At 32.0% G+C, this 22,435-nt stretch overlaps 1 protein-coding gene across 1 annotated transcript; it reads left to right on the top strand.

Annotated features, from left to right (window-relative positions):
* Nucleotides 1–12,539: 12,539 nt before the first annotated feature.
* Nucleotides 12,540–21,317, top strand: LOC124364198. The gene is made up of 3 exons (XM_046819489.1): nucleotides 12,540–12,683; nucleotides 14,794–17,265; nucleotides 18,959–21,317. Exon 2 carries the CDS (start codon nucleotides 15,022–15,024, stop codon nucleotides 17,212–17,214), a length of 2,193 nt encoding a protein of 730 aa, XP_046675445.1. The 5' UTR covers nucleotides 12,540–12,683; nucleotides 14,794–15,021; the 3' UTR covers nucleotides 17,215–17,265; nucleotides 18,959–21,317.
* The last annotated feature ends 1,118 nt before the right edge of the window (nucleotides 21,318–22,435 follow it).

Genomic DNA, 22,435 nt, shown 5'->3' with positions numbered 1-22,435 from the left:
ATAGTGGCAGTAAAGTAAAGGGAATACTCACTGCGACTCGTTGACGGTAAATCCATTGTTCCAGGAGAAGTGAAGGAAGTGAAAATGGCTGATGTTTGGGCGTTAACATTTTTTTTTCTTCTGGTTTGTTTAAAAGAGCAGGCTTCGTAAAAAATATGCAACCTCGTAGTTCCATAATATATGTTATGTCCAATTTTTTCAATGTTAATGGAGTGGGATTTCCATTAATGTTGTGTGTTTGTTAGTTTTAAAAGAGGAATGTGATAATTAAGGGAGTGGTTTTACAGGACAGGGCTTCTTTTGGAATCTTCATGGCCAGGGGTCCATCAGGCCAGCTTCCTAATCCGAAAAGATTTGGACCTCGGTTTTTTTTAACTCCCAGGTAGGGTAACAATTATGTGACAGAATGGAAGAGATGATTGTTTTTATGTTTAAATGTCTTTTTTAATTTTAACAAAAAATGTTGCTAGTTCCTTTTATATATATATATATATATATATATATATATATATATATATATATATATATATATATATATATTCAAATCATCGGTTTTAAAAACATCCCTTATGTCATAGTCTACATGTTTGAACTTACCTGATATTAGTTTAAAACATTCTTTTCTGGTACATTCATAATGTGGACATTGTATTACTACATAGTTTATTGTTTCTTCTACACCTAAAGAACAGTTTAAGCATAATGGAGTAAAGTATTTTTTAATTGCAAACAACTTACTGTTAACTCTGGCATGACCCAGTCTCAAACGAGATATTGTGACGATTTCCTTTCTTAATATTTTACTATTTTTAAACCAAGGAACATAACTGACCTTTTTACAATATTTTTATACCAGTGAGCTTTTGGAGTGTTCCATCCCCTTTCTTTTTTTTGCTACTTTAGTCCTCCAAAGGGACATTAATTTCTGGAATTTTTACACCTGTCGTTATTGCATCCCTGGCTAAATTGTCTACTCTTTCATTAAAGTCCAGTGAGACATGTCCTGGAATCTATACGAATACTATATTTTTATTCAAGGCTTTCAACTCGTATACTATGCTTATAATTAATTGGTTTTTACTCTTACCTTTGCTATAATTATACATTGCTGTAACAGCAGCTTGAGAATCTGTACATATAACTACGTTATCATATAGGGTTTTATTGATAAATTGCACTGCTATATATATAGCTATTAATTCGGAACTATAACTAGACATATATTTGCTAAAAGAATACAACGCAGTGGTATTGGTCCGAGGAATCAGGAAGGCAGCGCCACAACCATCGTCAGTTTTGGATCTATATAAACATAACCTAAATATGATAGTGACATTTTTTCTACGCTGTGGCTATATGGCCGGCTACTGTCTGTAGATTAGACAGACGGACGATGAGTGGTGACGTCAACCGTGACGTAACGAAAGGGCAACCATAACTGTCACCTTTACACCACTGCCTTAGAAATATAAAAAAACACAATTTGTAGACTATTTTATTAATTGCATAATTGCATTGGTAATGTATTGAACGGTAATGTAATAAAAGTGTACGCTTAAATAAATTAAAAAGAAGAAACATACAACTAAAAAAATTATGGTTGCCTGTAAAGTCGGTTTTACGGGCGAAGATTTTACGTGACAACGTCTTTTTCTCGGTAGAATATTTATTGATATGAATATTATTAAATTGAACAATAGGAACAAGGAATTGAATGAAAATAAGAATTGCACAAATTTTAACTATAGAAATATATTTTGTTTACTAAAACATTGTACATAATTTGAAATTAATTAAAATTTGTTATTGTAAATGGTAAAGTTGAATAAAACATTTACTAAAATTGGAATTTGAAATTCTTGCTAAACACAGTTAAATTCTAACTCCGCGCGTGGTGATTGGTCGGTTTAGTTCGTTTGTTTGGTCGCACTGTTATGACAGGTTAGAGGTTATAATTTGTTATTTTAAATGTTTGACTAGCAATACGCGCTGTTTCTTCTCAATCGACTGAATTACGATTGATTGCAGAGTGATTTAAACTAATAATTTACTTAACACTATCAACATTTGTCAATAGTATGACATAACCTATAGACTCAGTTTCTCAACTTTTGTGTCAATCTAACAATTAATCAATCAATCATAGTTTACGATAATGAAATATCAGTGTACAATTATTTACCTTTATTGTTGTAGTTGTTGTAAATGACGAATCTAAGCACTCCACATTTTCACGAATAAACATAGTTATCTGCTTTATCCCGTGCGGCGGACCCACAGTTATCTGCTTTATCCCGTGCGGATCCCGTGCGGCGGACCCACTGGACGGGCATCGTAACGTTACCGGGCGTTACACTTTTTCATGAGTGACTCCGAGCCGCAACCTAATTTAAGACGTTGTCACGTCAAAATGAACCATGTACAGTACCAGAATCTACACTTCGTACTAGTTTATTAAGATATAGTTTTGTTTCTCTCAATTTTACTGGAATGTTTCAATTAATAGTCATTAAGAGAAATCATAATTAATTATAAATAATTGTTTTCATATTAAATATGTATGTCATTTAATAGCATAAAATAACTGGAACATTTGTTTTATTTACTAATAACACTCAAATGGTTATGATTTCATTGTATATTGTATGTAAGTGGTAAGAGGGAAATTAGTCTCTCGTCTTGAGATATTTGACAATAAATTCTTCCATTATTTACCGATTAAAAATAGTTTTATTATTAATCACTTGTGTATTATCGGACTTTAGCAGGACTATAAGTTCTTATAAAAGGGATATTGGTACAGTTTAAAGTATATAGCATATCTCGAATCACTTATTCTTAATTGAATATGGTCCGTATTTTCTTTATTATTGATAAAAATTTTCAACTGGTCAAAAGAACTAAACTTTCTACAACCCGCCATTTTAATAACAATGCACAGTGCTAGAGCTACTGTACTTCAAAACCTTTGGCGTCACAGTCTGTGACGTCATAGTCTTTCCCGTTCTTTGAAACCAAGACCAGTGACCGGGCATATAGCCACTCCGTTTTTCCTAACCACAATTGTCTTAGAGTTTCTTTACTCGTATTCTTTTTACTTACTTCTAAATTTGTTAATCTAGTATCGCCTTTTATACTATTTTCTTCCATAAATAAAGGTAATTCAAAATCCCAGTCATTTTAAAATCCTTTAGTTTCCATAATGTTAGGCATCATTTTAGTTACATTATTGAATGACTTTATAAATAAGGGTAACTTTTTCTTTTGCCAATAATCATTATTTTGACTTATCATATTTAAGTAACACATATCTCTAAATACTGGATGACTGTTTTCTAAGAGTATCTTATATACTAAGTTATCTGTAAGAATACTTCTTCTGATTCCCAATGGCATCACAGCGGCTTCAGCTTGTAGGGCTATAACTGGTGTGGAGCAAAAGGAGCCTAAGGCAAGTCTGAGTGTCTGATTTTGAATTAAATCTAGTTTACCCAAATTACTTTTTGATACATGACCAAACAATGCACAACAATAATCTAATTTTGATTTTATTAGGCTTTTATATACTTGTATGGCGAAATTAGGGTTGCACCCCTTTGTTCCACAAATAATAGACTTAATAATATTAAGATCTTTAGAGCCTCTATTTACTACGTCCATAATATGTTGTTTAAAGGTTAATTTATGATCCAGTATAACCCCTAAGATCCTAACGTTATCTCTAATTGGAACCAGGTGACCATCAATTGTAACTTGTTCAATATTGTCTTGTCTTTTCCTTGAAAAACATATAGTGTTGCATTTTGATTCAATCTATATGTTACGAGTAATAAATATATGAAATTACATTTTTAAATTACTCACAATAAAGGAGAGGGGCTTTTATCTTTTAGCTAAAAGTAGTTCAAGATTTTGTCAAATCTTGACCACAGTAGGAAACAGTAGACTTTTTTTTATGTCAAGACAAAAAGTCGATTAGTTTTCACGACTAGTCTAGTCGGCTAATCACTAGTCGGTTGTCAAAAGTAGTTAACAGTCGCATCACTAAAACGAGATGGGGTGATCTTTTTTTCCGAAGGCTAAAAGGCTTCGGGGAAACTCATGCCTCGTAGCACAGATATTTTATTGTGGTTGTCCCTTTATTATTACACAGTCACTGAACATTTTATTTATTTAATAAAATATTTAATTTTTTAAAAGATTAGTGGTATGTACATATATGTTTTGAATATTCTAAATGTTTTGTATTTTATGTTAATTAGATTAAAAAAGGAATAAGATTAAATGGTTATAGGCGGGATAAAGGATATTGTGAAGGTGTTTGGTTGCTTTCTCGCCAGGGGCCTTTCAGGCATTCCTATCCCGAAAAGGAGGGCCTCGGATGTACATAAACAACCCATTTCCAGGATACATACATGTATAGTGTAGTGTTAGATAGGCTTAAGTTTAAATGTGTTTTTTAATTAGGTTTAAAAATTTATTAATTTCTTTAAATACTTGAATATTGTTGGATTGTAAAATTTTGATCAAATTCTGCTCTCTGTTTTCAAAATTGTTTAAAATTTTAATTTCTTGCATATTCGTATTCGGGGCAAATAAAAAATATGTATTCTAATGTTTCTTCCTGACCTAGAGTACATTTCAAACATAGAGGTGTGAAGTATTGTCCTATTCTAAAAAGATTACTATTTGTTTTTGCATGACCTAATCTTATTCTACATATATTTTTTATTTCTAGTCTTTTGAATTTTACATGTTTTAAACCAAGGATATTTTGGTATTGAATGTACAATATTTTGTACCATTTAGTTTTATTTTGATTCAGAAAGAAAGCATTAAATTTTGAGAAATAAATTTGTTTTTGATATGTTTAAAATCGTCTAATGGAATGTGTAACTGTTCATGTTTCGTAACCTTCCAGAATAGCTTCTTTGGCAAACTTGTCCACTTTTTCGTTGCCCGCAATGCCTATGTGTCCTGGAATCCATTGTAAAATTGTATTTTTATTCGATAAAGCTAGTTCGAAGGCTATTGATAAAACAATACTCTGAGTTGCCAAACCTTCATAGCTATTCTCAATAGTTATTATTGATGCCTGAGAGTCTGTAAAAATAACAAAATCCGAATAACTGTCTAGTTTGTTAATACATTATATACATTTTAATATTGTAAACAATTCTGCAGTATAGCTTGAGTTAAATTTATTCAAAGAGTATTTTGAGACGATGTTGTGTTGAGGTATATAGAAGGCAGCGCCAACTCCATTTGTTGATTTAGAACCGTCTGTATAAGCATGTGTCCAAGTTGCGAGTGCGTGCTGATAGAGTTAACAGTGTTTCGTTGTAAACTTTCTAGTTTCGTTGCAGTCTCGTGTTTTTTCAAATTTTATTTTCCTGGCAAATGTGGTAAACTTGTCATTATGTAAATAACAATTAACCTTTTTTCATACTTGTTACATTAGATTTACTTGTATACCCTAACATTAATTATTAATTAACTGTGAACAAATTAATATTGTAACTTTTGTCCATTACCTTACATGTTTCGGCTGGACCTGACATGGCTTCAGGTCTAGCCAACCCTGAAAGCATGGAGAGTAGGCCTACTCAACATCAAACTGATGAAACTGCGGCTGCAGTTTCCTCTATATTAGATCATTCCTATGCGGATAATAACATGGAAACTAATGAAATCAGACATAAACGCAATAGGGAGGAAATGGAATCTCTCGCTGATCCTAGTAATAATACCCTAGATGAGATAGAAAAATTACAATACCCATCTGAACATAAGAAACCACACATAGTTAGATTATATAGTGAATGGAATGAAGGACCCTTTGAAGTCATTGTACAGGATAAAAATAAACAAAAAATAAATCCTTTTAGGGTTGGTAAACTGTTACACAGTCACCACACTGATGTAGAATTCATCACTAGAGCAGGTAAGAACCTAGTAGTAAACTGTAAATCTTACACAGCAGCTAATAACCTAGTAACTTCATCCCATTTAACTCAATACAATGTCTTTGTGCCAACCATCAGAATACACTCAGTAGGCGTAGCCTATGTAGAAAGTGAGATTTCCCAAGAAGAGATCCTGGCGGAAGCGTCATGTGAGTATCCAATATTAGAGGTAAATAGAATTAAAAAAATGGTAAAAAACACACTAGTAGACACTCAATTTGTAAAGATGACTTTTGAGTCAGACAAGTTACCTAAAGTAGTCTATTTGAATTATATAAGATTGCCAATAGAACCATACATGATCCCGGTGAAGCAGTGTTTCCGCTGTTTTTCATTCGGGCATGTCATGAATTCTCCGTGTAACAAAACCCGGATATGTAGAGACTGTGGAGAAAATTATCACTCTGAGGAGTGTTCTAAACCTAAAAAATGTGTCCATTGTTACGCGTCACATAGCAGTAACTCCAGACAGTGTCCTGAATACCTCAGACAAAAATCAATTAAAGAACGCATGAGCCTAATGAGGGAAGATTACTTTACAGCATGTAAATACTTCCCCATTACTTACAAAAAACAAAAGTTCTCTAAAATTCAAACATACACTGAGGAAGCTAAAACCAATTTAAATTTAAGTAATGAAACCATTTATCCGAGTTTGCAAACTCCCGAAAAGAGACATTCATATAGTAAGTACAATACTATAACTAATAATAAATTTAGTATCTTGAGGGAAATGGCCGATCTTGAGGACAACACTTCATATAGAAGTTCCCCAGAATATCCCGGCCCTAAACAGGTCACAGGTACTGGTAGTTTCAGACCCACTAAAGTCAACACCAATGGAACACCTGCTTATAAACAATTACAAGGTAAGTCTAGTAATTCTGGAAATAGACAAACACATACCCCCTTCTCATCTAATCGGGATCTTGCGCCCAGGTTAAATTTGCAAGAACAAACTAAGCTAAAAGCAGCAGTACGTGAAAAAATACTTGAAATCAGGAAAAAAATTCAAAGTGTAGAGATAAAAACAAAGGGGCAAATAGACGAGGTCCTGATGTCATTTCTAAGTGATGATGTGTCCTCCAAAACAAAAATTACTCGTAAATCTAACACATCTACAGATAAACAAGGAAGTAGTGCCCACCTCACAACCCAAGTAGTGCTATTAAAAAATCTAGCAGTACATAACAAGTAAAGAGATAGGCCACACATTATAATGTCCATAGAAGTAATTGGTAATGAGTTAAAAATAATACAATTCAACGTTAGATCTCTGAAGCCTAAATGGCCAGAGATCATGCATTATTTTAATAATAACAAAATCCATATAGGTATTTTACAGGAAACTTGGTTACAGGATAAAGATATAGTAATAGACAAGAACTATAACATTATTAGAGTTGACAGACATGATGGCTATGGAGGTGTCGCTTTTGTCCTCCACAAGTCTATACTATTCAAAGAAGTGGTTAGATATAACAGTAGTAGCACTCAGGTACATGCAATAATTATAAATAATTTTAATGTTCCCATAACTATATACAATATTTATTGTACAAAAGCTAAAATTGACAAAATGTTTTGGCAAAACATATTTTCAAATGAACCTGGATTGTTTCTAATGTGTGGCGACTGGAATGCACACCACCCATACTGGGGAGCTACCAATGCCGACACAAGAGGTAACGATATTTTTAAGGCCTACTCTGATTCCGAATATATCTTATTAAATGACAATAAAGCTACTACCGTCCCGACACTTTTTCACCAGCCATCCACTATAGACTTATCTTTTGCAACACCAAGTCTCCATAATCTGCTTACATCTTGGGAGGTAAGTGAAGATTGTATGGGTAGTGACCACTTACCTATTTATATAACATTTGACACCAGTAGTATTAACAAAGAATCTTATCTAGGTATCAATTTTAATCAGGATAGTTTTATTGGAAGAAATTATAAAAAGCAAATTGGTCACAATATACTTCTTTAATAGAGAAAAAATTAAACTCAACACAGTTATTAACAACAGAAAGTAAAATTAAAGTATTATATAATGCTATAGGTTTAGCAATAGATGGTGCAATACCTAAGTATAAGTTACCAGGTAAGAATGTAACAGGCTTTACTCCCAAAACCTGGTGGTCTGAAAATTGTTCAAGAGCTGTAGCTTATCGTCGGCTGGCTTTTACTAAATTTAAACACCATATGACTGCTGAAAATTATCATGCTTTTCAACAGGCCCAGTTTAAAGCTAGAAATGTAATTCTTTTAGCTAAAAAACAAGGTTGGGAATCTTTGTGTAATGAAATAGACAATAAGAACAATACTAGTTTTGCATGGAGAGTTATAAAAAAAATGCGTAATAATAATTGTTTGACAGAAAAAAATGAGATACAAAATAATAATGAACTCTGTGAGAAATTTATGAAACAAATAGTTCCTGATTATGTGCCTCACACGAATGAAATACTTAGACCTTCCATACCATTGACAAATAGTCCACTAGAAAAAGATTTCTCCATGAAAGAACTCAAATTAGTAATAAAATCCAAAACAAAAAATACATCTCCTGGTTTGGACGGTATAACATATAATATGATTAAATATTTACCAGAATGTGCATTAGAACTTATGTTAAGCATTTACAATGACATTTGGAATGGTGTCTCAGATATTCCGGACGAGTGGAAAAATGTTAAGGTAATTGCTCTGCTTAAGCCAAATAAGGATAAAGAAAACGAAACATCATATAGGCCTATCTCTCTAATTAGTTGCATTGTTAAGGTTATGAATTCCATGATCAAAAATAGGTTGGAATGGATTATTGAAAGCCAGCAGTTAATTCCAGCAACACAGTACGGATTTAGGAGTAAGCGTGGATGCAATGATTATTTAGTAAATTTTTTATCTGATATTTTTACAGCTATCTCCTACAATGAAACGGCTATGGTTGCATCACTCGATATTACAGGTGCTTATGATAATGTGTATATTCCTGAACTGTGCAAAAAAATGGTTAATCTCAAAATTCCCAGTAAATTTATTATTTACCTTCCCAGGTGGCTCACTAATAGGCACCTTACTATGTCAAATAGGCAAATATCTATAACAAGAACCACAACAAGAGGTATTCCGCAAGGAAGTGTTTTATCGCCACTATTATTTGCTATTTACATATCACAAATAAATTTAACTTTGCCTTTGCAAATTAAATCCTTGCAATATGCAGATGATATTGTAGTGTATCATTCTGATAAAAATCTTAATGTATTAAGTCATAAATTACAGGCAGCACTAAACAATCTCATAACAACATTTAATATTCTCCAGCTACAGCTAAATGAAAACAAATGCAATACAATTATCTTTTCAAGAAAAAGACAAGTAAACATGAATCCGTTATCAATCAGTGGACAGGTACACTCTCTCAAAGATAATATAAAGATTTTAGGGGTAATACTAGATAATAAGCTAACATTTAAGACTCACATCAATAACCTGGTAAGTAGATGTACTAAAGATCTCAATATTATCAAATCAATCACTTGTGGGAGTAAAGGTTGTAACCCACAATTTGCCATACAAATTTACAAAAGCTTAATAAGATCTAAGTTGGATTACTGCTGTGCAATCTATGGCCATGTCTCAAAAAATGATTTGGGTAAATTGGATTTAATCCAAAATCAGGCGTTAAGGTTAGCCTTGGGTTCCTTTTGTAGTACACCAGTGATAGCCCTACAAGCCGAAGCTGCAGTACTGCCACTGCGGGTTAGGAGAAGTATTCTAACAAACAACCTAGTCTACAAGATATTGTTAGAAAATAATCACCCTGCTTTTAAAAATCTTAGCTATTTTAATTTTGTTTGTGAAAATATTAAATACTGGCAAAATAGGAAGTTACCATTATTTGTTAAGGCATACAATAATATATATAATATATTAGGACCAGTCTTGATATTTTTTCTGTCCGAGCTCTGAACATCCTCTACGTCCACCTTGTTCGACCCATACTTGAATATTCTTCTACTGTCTGGAACCCTTACCTTGTTGGTCACATTGATAGGCTTGAGAACATACAGAACCGCTTCATTCGTTTGATTGGGCTGCGGCTGGGCTTTGAGTACCGTAATGTGCCGATTGATGACCTTCGAGTTCAGTTTAACTTGGAACCTCTCCATTCAAGACGTATAGTTCATGATCTGCTTTTCTTGAAGAAGTTGATCTGCTCTGTCATTGATGCACCTGATCTGCTCGAATTGCTGGACTTCCGGGCATCACGTTATCTTCGTCACCCCCAGCTGTTTGCAAGGCGGCACTACACCACACAGTACATGTTCCACAGTGCTTTTCCACGTCTTCAACGCCTGGCAAACAACCTCCCCAGACATCTGGAGTTCTTTGGTATGAGCTGTGATGCCTTCAGGAGAGAGTTGAGACTAGCCTGTCATGACTTGCATATCGTCTGATAACTTTTCTCCCATTATTCTTGTTGTGTTACTCTGTTATTGTTTCTATATATATATTTTACTCTTGTTATTTATTTACAGTATTTTCCCCATTGTTATTTACTTTATATAGTTTATTTGCACTGTTATTATTTATCTCTTTATTTATTCATATGTCAGGTCTTAGACAGTAATGTGCATGCATTTAAGTTAAATATTTTGTATTTTTTCAGTGTTTTATTTACCACTACCAGTCATTAAAGTTAATATTTTTTTACTCTTGTTATTCATTTAAAGTTTATCTTTCATTGTTGTTGATTATTGTATAGTTTATTTGCATTGTTATCATTTGTCTGTTTGTTTCTCCATATTGTATCACACCTTACAGTAGTGTATTAAGTTAATATTATCACTAATTTATTATATACTTTCACTAATTTTTAATATAATTTATACTTTCTTATTACATTATTTATACGTTAACTATGCCTAAATCTGATTTAGAGTCCAGTTGCATGTTTGGTTTGGCCCTTTTGTTTAAGTATGTTTTAATCATCTATTATAAGTTAATAAATGTAAATTGGTTTTTGACCGTTGGAAGGAAATAAATAAATAAATATAATTGAAGTAATGCCTAACCTGTTGGAAAACGCTGGTTATAAAAGCCATTGGGATTTTGACCTACCCGTGTTTATTAAAGACACCGGTATTAAATGTACTACACATCTCACAAATTACCCATTTACAAAAAAGAATACAAATAATAGTATTCTAAGACAAATATGGCTAAACAATCTGTCGCAAACATACTCAGGTTATGTTTATGTTTACACTGACGGATCGAAAACAAACCAAGGGTGTGGCGCTGCCTTCTTGATTCCTCAGACTAACACAGCTGGCCATTTCTCTTCTCTCTTAGTAAGTATTTCTCTAGTTATAGTGCAGAACTTATAGCCATATACAAAACAGTTAAGTACGTAAATAATACTAATTTAAACAATGTACTCATATGCACGGACTCCCAAGCGGCTGTGAAGGCAATATACAATTTTGACACCGGTAAAAAAGCACACCAGTTAATAGTAAGTATAGTCTATGAAATCTTAGCTTCAAATAAGAATATTGCATTTACTTGGATTCCAGGATATATTTCACTTCAACACAATGAAACAGTCGACAAAATGGCGAGAGATGCCATTCTTTCTGGTGTAAGTACAGCTGATATAAATATTCCTCTAGAAGATTTTAATAGCCCAAAAAAGAAAGGGTCTCAAAGAGTTTCAGGATGTTTTTCAATCAGCTTAATTCAGTTTTTCAATTTTAGCTTAATTAAGTTATTTGACGATTGCATAACATGTAATATGTTCACGCAATAAAACATTATTATAATCAACCCCCAAAGCTCAGTGGTATAAGCAAATCGTAGATAAGGTATCAACAATTCCTTGGTTTCAGAATTCTAATTTAAAACGAAAAGAAATTATGACGATCTCACGGATGAGAGTGGGACATGCAAAGGTAAACAGCAAGCTATTCATGATCAAACGATTTTTCACACCTCTATGTCTTAATTGCACATTAGGTGTGAATGAAAGTATAAATCACATCTTTTTACAGTGCCCGAATTATGAATATGCTAGATGTCAGTGTTTTAAAGAAATTACAGGTAAGTTCAAGAACGGAGATTATGATATAAGAGACATTTTGAAGACAACAGATTTAACATTGTATAAAGAACTTCTCAATTTTCTCTCTACAATTAAGAAAGACTTATAAACAAAAACAAACTATTTCTTCCCACTCTATCAACATTAATGTTACCTTTCTTGGGAGTGTTAACAAAATAAATCCGTGGCCCATACCTTTTCGGGTTAGGAAGTTGGCCTGACGGGTCCTTGGCCATGAAGACAGTAAACCCTACCTTGATCCTATTCGCATCCTGCCATTATTTTACAATCCTAATCCTCTTTAATTTAACAATACACAATCATATTTGTTTCCCCCGATTCCACTAACAAAATTAGGGAAAATTTTTATAGAATATTGAACAACGAGGCTGCATGTTATACGAAGCCTGCTTTAAAAAGCTAAACTAGAAGGAAAAAAAAGAAAAACAAGCATGTGTATGCAATTTTAGGTTATGTTCATGTTTTCTATTACATTTAGTTTTATTATGTCAATGTTTTGGGATTTCTTAGACATTTCAGTATTAGCCTACCTATATCTGATATGCAAATTGGTTTATTTCTGTCACTAATAAGAAAAGGTGGTTCTTTAAACTCCCATTGATTTTTGGGTTCAGAACTATTAGCAAAGTTAGGATTCATATGAGTTATAGTTTTAAAAGCTTCTAGAAATAAAGGTTTATTCCTATGTTTCCAATATTGCATATCGTTGTATATTGAATTGAGATACATTAAACTTAAAAAAGCTGGGTGATTACTTTGGGTAGCTATTTTATATACTAATCTTTCTGTTATTAAGTTTCTTCTTAAATTTAAGGGCATAATTGATGTTTCTGCATGTAGAGCAACTATAATAGGAGTTGATCTAAAGGCTCCCAGGGAAATTCTTAAAGCTTGATTTTGGATATAGTCAATTTTCTTTATGTTAATCTTTGTACAGTGTCCATACAGAAAACAACCATAATCTAATTTACTTCTTATGAGACTTTTGTAAATTTGTAAAATAAAATCTGGATGTGCTCCTTTATTTCTACAACTTAGAGATTTTAGGATATTTAAATCCTTTATACATTGTTGCAATATATAGTTAATATAATGTTTTATAATGTTTAAATGTTAACTTATTATATATATATATATATGTATATATATATTATAATAATATATATAATTATATTATATATATATATTTATATATATATATATATATATATATATATATATATATATATATATATATATATATATATATAATTTCAATAAACATTGAATCACAAAAAGTACTTGCTCCGCCGGGAGCAATGTATGTATATATATGTATACCTATTACTCTAACTATATCTACAATAGGTAAACTTTGGTTATGCATATAGTATTGAAAGTTAGGTTCGATATGTCTTTTCCTAGAGAATATTATTATATTACTCTTGCTAGGATTTAATTCTAAGTGTAGAAGTTGAAGAGAATTAACTAATTTATTAATAGCTTGTTGCATGTCTTTGTGCACTGTTTCATAGTTTTTATGTGCGGAATATAAAAGTATGTCATCTGCATATTGTACAGATTTTATTTGAGGTGGTAGGATATGCTGTATATTATATATATTTAGTGAAAATAATATAGGACTGAGAATACAGCCTTGAGATAAGCCCCTGTTGGTTATTCTTGTGATGGTATCCTTTAGATGAACAAAACTTAATTTCTTATTAATAAGCTAGTTATGGCAATAGGCTATGACTTTAGTTGGGATGCCTAAGCTAGACATTCTATCCATTAGAACTGGTATTGAAACATTTTCATAAGCACTGGAGATATCTAATGTTGTAGTAACTGTTGTTTTATTGTAAGTTAAGGCAGTTAAGGTGTCAGTTATAAAGTTCATGAGATAATCATTACATCCTTTCATTTTTCTGAATCCATATTGAGTGTCTGGAATTAAACTAAATTTCTCTACCATCCATTCTAACCTATTTTCAACCATACAATTCATAACCTTGGCAAGACAAGGTATCAGTGATATTGGTCTGTAAGATTCTTGTAAATGTTTATCTTTAGTTGGTTTGAGTAGTGCAATACTCCGGAAATATTTCCATGTTAATGGTATGTCAGTGTACCGATTCCAAATATTATTAAAAATTTCCAGGATCATATTTAGAGCATTTGCAGGAAGGTATTTGATCATTTTATAAGTTATACCAATGAGGCCAGGGAATGTATCTTTTTTTTTTAATAGCAATTATTAATTCCTTAAAGTAAAGTTTTGTTCTATCGGATCCTTTACAGGTTCATGTTTTATGTTTATACATTCTACTTCATTAGCCTGAGGTACATAGTCTGGTATTATATGTTTCATGAAATTTTCACTTAATTCCTTGTTATTTATAAATGTTTCATTACCATTAGTGTAATGATTGCCTTTCAATTTTCTTACTATGTTCCAAGCATATGAACTAAAATTTTTGTGTCCTATATCCTGACATGTTTTTTCCCAACCTAATTTTTTTGCTAACTGAATTTCTTTTCTTGCTTTTTCTGCGGTTATTTGATATGTCCGGTAGTTTACTGCACTCATATGTTTTTTAAAATAGGTAAATGATAGTCTTCTTTCTGCTATAACTCGAGAACAGTTATTTGTCCACCATATTTTTGGAGAAAACCCTTTTTTATAATTTAATGGTGCTTTAATTTTAGGTATTGATAGCTCACAGGGGAAAGTAATAGCAACACAGAACACCTGCAACCGCACAATGGTCTAAAATCCACTGAAGTAACCTGCATCTTGGATCTCACTTCAAGCTCCGAGCCACTACCAGTTGAAGAGAAGGAGAAACAAACATCTTCGGATAGGCTCTCTAGTGTCAGTGATATCAATCAAACCAACCCTTTAAACCTAAATGTTTGGCCCCCTTTAAAACAAAAATGATGAGTAGCGATAGTAATAAAATTATTTTAAATAGTATTACAGAGTTGAAGTTGGTTTTAGACAAAATGTATAATGTAGATGATTATGAGAATTATATTGATAACTTAGACATATTAGAAAATACTTTTGTTAATAGAAATAACTGGTTACTTCATTACAATGTTCAAGGTCTTCTGTCCTTTACAAAGTTAACAGAATTACAAATGTTTGTAAATAAATTTCCCATTAAAGTCATTAGTCTCAATGAGCACTGGTTGAACAGCTCTCAGCTATCAAATTTGAATACTTTTGAATGTTTTGTATTGGCTTCTCACTATATTAGGGTAAGTAGTACTAGAGGAGGTTCCTGTATTTTAGTTAAAAAAGGTACACAGTTTATTGAAAGAAATGATTTGATTGTTTCTCTCAAAGAAGATTTCGTTTTTGAGAGTTGTTGTATAGCAATCCCTAATGAGAGCCAACTTGTTATTTCAATTTATCATAACACAAATAAGTCCAATGTAGATGGCTTTTTGATTAAACTTGAAAAACTATTTAAGGCACTAAAAAGAGAATCTAAAAGAAACCATGTTTATATAACATCAGACTTTAATATTGATATTTTGGAGTCATGCAGAGATTACAATTTACGAAATAGGTTTTTAAATTTACTGATTTCATATGGGTATACTTACAATTTTAAAATGCCAACTAGAGTAACTAAAGAAACTATGTCATGTATAGACAACATTATTACCAATAATAGAGTTAAGCAAAGTAAACTATTAAATATTGAGCTAGGTTTATCTGACCATAGAGCCTTATTAATATCAGTTGATTGTAAGAATGATTTTACAGCACAAAAAGGTTCCACTAGAAAAAGGATATTTACAGCTCAGAATATTGCTGGTATGGTTGACTGTATTAGTAATACATCATGGAATGTTTGTCAATTAAGCACTGTGCAGGAAAATTTCAATAGTTTTCTTAGCAGTTTTAAGACATGTTTTGAATCTTCTTTCCCTTATAAATCTGTCAAAGCTAAATGTGGATCTAAAAATATTTTAAAAAACAAGAGATGGATTACAAATGGTATAATCGAGTCAAGTAAGAAAAAAAGGGAACTACATAAAATAGCAAAATCTAGCAATGATGTAAATTTTATTCAGTATGTAAAAGATTACAAACACATTTTTAAAAAAGTTTGTACTGCTGCTAAAAGAATGTATAACTGTAAATATATCAGTGATTCCAAAAACAAAAGTAAAGCTGTGTGGCATGTAGTGAAGTCAGAGTTAGGTATTAGTACGACTAAAAAACAAGACTGTACAAGACTCAAAATAAAAGATGAAATTTGTGTAGACACTAAGCACATTGCTCATCACCTCAATATTATGTTTGTAAATACTACTTATAAAATTAGTGCAAACCCACAGATCAACTCTGCGATTCAACTTTTAAGTAACTTTAATTGTAATAAGCAAGCCTCATTTGTCTTTAAAAATGTTAGTGCACAAGAAGTCCATAGAGTAATAATGAGTCTGAGGAACACAAAATCCGTTGCGTGGGATGAGATCCCAGTGCAAGTGCTGAAGGCTTCTGCGCTTTACATCTCACAACCTCTGGCTTTAATTGTTAACCACTCTTTCATGTGCGGTCAATTTCCCTCGCAACTTAAATATGCAGATGTAATACCAGTTTTTAAAAAAGGGGAAAGGCAAGACCCTAACAACTACAGGCCAGTGTCAATATTACCTAGCATATCAAAAGTCTTTGAAAAGATAGCCCACAAGCAATTATGTACATATTTAGAAAACAATGGTTTCCTCTGTAAAAATCAGTATGGCTTTCGCTCTGGCCACAGCACTATTGAGGCAGCATCTGAAATGATTGAGCAGATTCTAGAGGCCTTGGATGGGTCGCAGGATACTGCTGGTATTTTCTGTGACCTATCCAAGGCCTTTGACTGTGTAAATCACTCATTACTTGTAAGTAAACTTAAATTTTATGGAATCTTAGGTAAGCCTTTGGAATGGTTCCAATCATTCCTTACTGATAGGAAGCAAAGAATATTACTCAACAATAATGGCATAAACATACATCATCATGGGCAAACATATGTAGTGGTGTACCACAAGGATCTATTTTGGGTCCTTTATTATTTATTATTTTTAAAAATGATCTGCCTTATAATGTTAAAAATAATTTGATATTGTATGCAGATGATACTACATCCCTAGTAAAATGTAACCGAGGACAACATATTAAATCAGAAATTGTTAATTCGCTCATAGATTTAGAAAAATGGTTTACATATAATGGGCTTGTACTAAATAGTGATAAAACTCAAATTGTAAAATTCCAAACATTGCAAAGCAAGACCCTGTCAAATTTTCAGATAAATTTCAGGAATACAACTCTGACTGCTGTAGATTTTAGTAAATTTTTGGGGCTCCTTATTGATAAAAATTTGTCCTGGAGACCATACATAGATGTCTTAAACAAAAAACTGAGTTCAGCTTGCTACCAAATGTTTACATTAAGGGAGTTGGTAGACATTAAGACTAGGATTATAGTTTATTATTCTTGCTTTTATTCACTAGCACAGTATGGAATACAAATATGGGGCAGCTGCTCTGGCATTATCTCTGTCCTCAAAATTCAAAAGAGATACATAAGAACCATGTATCTCTTGAATATAAGAACCTCATGTAAAAAAATATTTACAGATTTAGAAATATTGACAATTCCATCATTGTATATTTATAGTTGTTTAATTTTTATTCATAATCGTCTAAATTCAGGAAATATAAAGCAACATGAGCACCAGTATAACACCCGTTTTAAAGATAGACTGCAATTTCCTGTACACAAATTAACATTATTTGAAAGTTCACCAAGTTATATGGGAACTAAATTTTATAATAAGCTTCCTCCTCATTTAAAACAGCTTAAAATGTCTTGTTTTAAGAACTCAGTTAAAAGTCTACTAATTAGTAAAGCTTACTATAGCATAACTGAGTTTTTACATGACAGTCTTTACGATCACATGTTTTAATGTTTGTAATATTTTAGTGTAATGTAAGTTTTATTCTGATGTAATTGTATTACAGATTTAGTATTTATTATTGACAAGCAACCTGTTCACACAACATCTGAAGTTGTAAAATCTGTGAATGTTTTGTTGCAATAAACTTCTTGATTCTTGATTCACAGGCCTCTGTGATTATTCTATATAGTGCCTATAGTTTATTTTGGGGGTTAATGTTTTGTGACATACGTATTTTGCTTTCTATGTTACTAGTATATAATGGCCAGTTGGCATTTTTAAGGTTTAATTTATTGTTATTAATGTTAATAAAATCTAGGTTGGTATTATGCATTAGGCTTGTAATATTAAGCTTTATATAAATAAGTAAATGATCACTTCCCATAGCATCCATACCTACTTCCCACGATTGTAATAATGAGTGGATATTGGGTGTAACAAAAGACAAATCAATGGCTGATGATTGTTGATACAGAGTAGGTATTGTGGTGTGGCTATAATCATTGATTAAGATAAATGAAAATCCCTGCAGCTGTTTCCATCTCGCTGGTAGGAGTTCACGAAGAACCCTAAGTTCAGAAAAAGTTAATTTAAACAAATATCCTTTTCTTCAAAACTTTGTAACGATTAACTAGTTCTTTACACGTTCGAAACAATTTGTCTTCTTTTACTGCTTTTAGCTCTTTGACATGATACAAAAAACCAAACATAGAATCGTAATTGGCAATTTGTTCAAACCTTCTTTTCAAGGACTGTGCTGCAGTATCTGCTGTAACAAAAAAAACACTCCAACCTTAAACGTTTGCTCTGCAGATTCTGCTGTAGGATCATCTTCTCCCTCGTTCTCAAACATTTGTCTTTTCTTTCTCTGCCTTACTTCTTTGAAATTTGTAACCGAGGACAACATATTAAATCAGAAATTGTTAATTCGCTCATAGATTTAGAAAAATGGTTTACATATAATGGGCTTGTACTAAATAGTGATAAAACTCAAATTGTAAAATTCCAAACATTGCAAAGCAAGACCCTGTCAAATTTTCAGATAAATTTCAGGAATACAACTCTGACTGCTGTAGATTTTAGTAAATTTTTGGGGCTCCTTATTGATAAAAATTTGTCCTGGAGACCATACATAGATGTCTTAAACAAAAAACTGAGTTCAGCTTGCTACCAAATGTTTACATTAAGGGAGTTGGTAGACATTAAGACTAGGATTATAGTTTATTATTCTTGCTTTTATTCACTAGCACAGTATGGAATACAAATATGGGGCAGCTGCTCTGGCATTATCTCTGTCCTCAAAATTCAAAAGAGATACATAAGAACCATGTATCTCTTGAATATAAGAACCTCATGTAAAAAAATATTTACAGATTTAGAAATATTGACAATTCCATCATTGTATATTTATAGTTGTTTAATTTTTATTCATAATCGTCTAAATTCAGGAAATATAAAGCAACATGAGCACCAGTATAACACCCGTTTTAAAGATAGACTGCAATTTCCTGTACACAAATTAACATTATTTGAAAGTTCACCAAGTTATATGGGAACTAAATTTTATAATAAGCTTCCTCCTCATTTAAAACAGCTTAAAATGTCTTGTTTTAAGAACTCAGTTAAAAGTCTACTAATTAGTAAAGCTTACTATAGCATAACTGAGTTTTTACATGACAGTCTTTACGATCACATGTTTTAATGTTTGTAATATTTTAGTGTAATGTAAGTTTTATTCTGATGTAATTGTATTACAGATTTAGTATTTATTATTGACAAGCAACCTGTTCACACAACATCTGAAGTTGTAAAATCTGTGAATGTTTTGTTGCAATAAACTTCTTGATTCACAGGCCTCTGTGATTATTCTATATAGTGCCTATAGTTTATTTTGGGGGTTAATGTTTTGTGACATACGTATTTTGCTTTCTATGTTACTAGTATATAATGGCCAGTTGGCATTTTTAAGGTTTAATTTATTGTTATTAATGTTAATAAAATCTAGGTTGGTATTATGCATTAGGCTTGTAATATTAAGCTTTATATAAATAAGTAAATGATCACTTCCCATAGCATCCATACCTACTTCCCACGATTGTAATAATGAGTGGATATTGGGTGTAACAAAAGACAAATCAATGGCTGATGATTGTTGATACAGAGTAGGTATTGTGGTGTGGCTATAATCATTGATTAAGATAAATGAAAATCCCTGCAGCTGTTTCCATCTCGCTGGTAGGAGTTCACGAAGAACCCTAAGTTCAGAAAAAGTTAATTTAAACAAATATCCTTTTCTTCAAAACTTTGTAACGATTAACTAGTTCTTTACACGTTCGAAACAATTTGTCTTCTTTTACTGCTTTTAGCTCTTTGACATGATACAAAAAACCAAACATAGAATCGTAATTGGCAATTTGTTCAAACCTTCTTTTCAAGGACTGTGCTGCAGTATCTGCTGTAACAAAAAAACACTCCAACCTTAAACGTTTGCTCTGCAGATTCTGCTGTAGGATCATCTTCTCCCTCGTACTCAAACATTTGTCTTTTCTTTCTCTGCCTTACTTCTTTGAAATTTGGCTCTATACCCAGAGTTTCACTAAGTTCTCCTGCTATTAATGTTGCCACCACAAAACCTTTAGCTGTACACTTCTGAAAAAAGTGAACTTGCCCTTGGAGTAACTGCAATGCAACTCCAAGGTGCATTTTTTTCTGAGTCTGTAGGCTTTTGCTAACACTGTTAACTGCAGAAAGCACATCATACCAAATAAATAGGGTTAGTAAGAACTCATAGCTAATTATTTCATTTATAACCGATCGTACTTCACTATTGGATTTTGGATCCTTAGTGACTTCAATTAATGCAGTATTAACTTCCTTAATTTGATATCGAAGTGCTATTACACTCTTCCAGTTTACCTATCAACAAGTGTTTTTTTTTATTTGTTTCATTTTTGGTTTTTGGTCTTTAGGGACAAAAATGTATTATATCTGCACTGTCACGAACCAGGAAAGTAAAAAACACTCACCAGCAACGAGAACCATGCCGGTGTTGTTATGGCATGTCCTCACCCAAACCACATCCCATTATTTGGTCTTACACACTGCAACCGAAGTTGACAGTAAAAGTGCACAGCTCTTCGGGTATGCGGTAAACTACAATATTTGAGTGCAAGAAGTTTAAACAAGTAACGACATTTGTTACGTAAGACATGTGCTTCATGTAACTTTATATTTATTTACAGAAGTTAAACCATTTGAAAAAGACACATGACACAAAACTCCCATATTTACACCCTCTGTTTTAATGGAATAGAATAGAATATATTTATTGTCTTTAAGCCTTGTGAGCAATGGACATTGTCAATAACAAACATATGGCATTATAATGAGATAAAAAAAAAAACAAACAGAGATTGTCCTACTGAGCCACCAACAACATCAACATGATCCATTTAGTAAATAACAAATAACAAGGATGTTTAAAACATAACAATAAAAACAGCTGATTTTGAATTATTAGGGAGAAAAGAAAATAAAAATTAACAATAATTATAAAACTCTACAACATAAATAACAAGATAAAATTTAGATTAAAAACATTATTAATTAGGCCTATTTAAAACTTACAGTCTACATTATTACAGTTCAGGTACTCATTGATTGAATAGAAAGGATTTATTACCAGCCAGTTGAAAACAACACGTTTAAACTGTTTCAGGTGTACTGTATTTGCCTTGCGATCAAGTTTATTAAACAAAGTAATAGACATACATTCAAAATTCTTTTGGGTTTTACTTAACCTACAGTAATTTGTATCTATTAAATTCCTGTTCCTTGTATTGTAAGATTGTACATGACTTCTGAGAACATAAACATTTGACTTTGTCTTTACATAAACTAAACAAGTGTATACATACAGATTTATTATAGTAAGAATCGATTCTTGAATAAATAAAGGTCTACAGTTTGTATTTCTTTCTGAGTTTGTTAAAATTCTTATTGCTTTCATTTGTATTATAAGAACTCTATCAATACCAATTCCATTTCCCCAAAAGAGTAAGCCATATAAAAGTATGCTATTGAAAAAAGCAAAATAGGAAATTTTTAAGTATTCTTTAGGTACAAAATTCTTTAGTTGTCTCAGCAAAAATACCACTCTAGATAATCTAGCACAAACTCAGATACCAAGTTTACAGTCTAAAACAATTCCCAACAGTTTTACATTTGGAAAAAAATTGTACTGGTTAGGTTGTAAAGTAAATAAAATATGTTGTGTTTTACTTTCATTTAGAGCCAGTTTCGTTAGACTGAAACCAAGTCTTAGCCTCAAGACATGCCTCATCTACAAAACTACACAAGTTATTAATATTACTATCGGAGCT

Source organism: Homalodisca vitripennis, chromosome 6, assembly GCF_021130785.1.
Source record: "Homalodisca vitripennis isolate AUS2020 chromosome 6, UT_GWSS_2.1, whole genome shotgun sequence".
Classification (NCBI taxonomy): Eukaryota; Metazoa; Arthropoda; class Insecta; order Hemiptera; family Cicadellidae; genus Homalodisca; species Homalodisca vitripennis.
The sequence above is the reverse complement of the archived record's forward strand: the minus strand, read 5'-3'. Positions and strand labels throughout refer to the sequence as shown.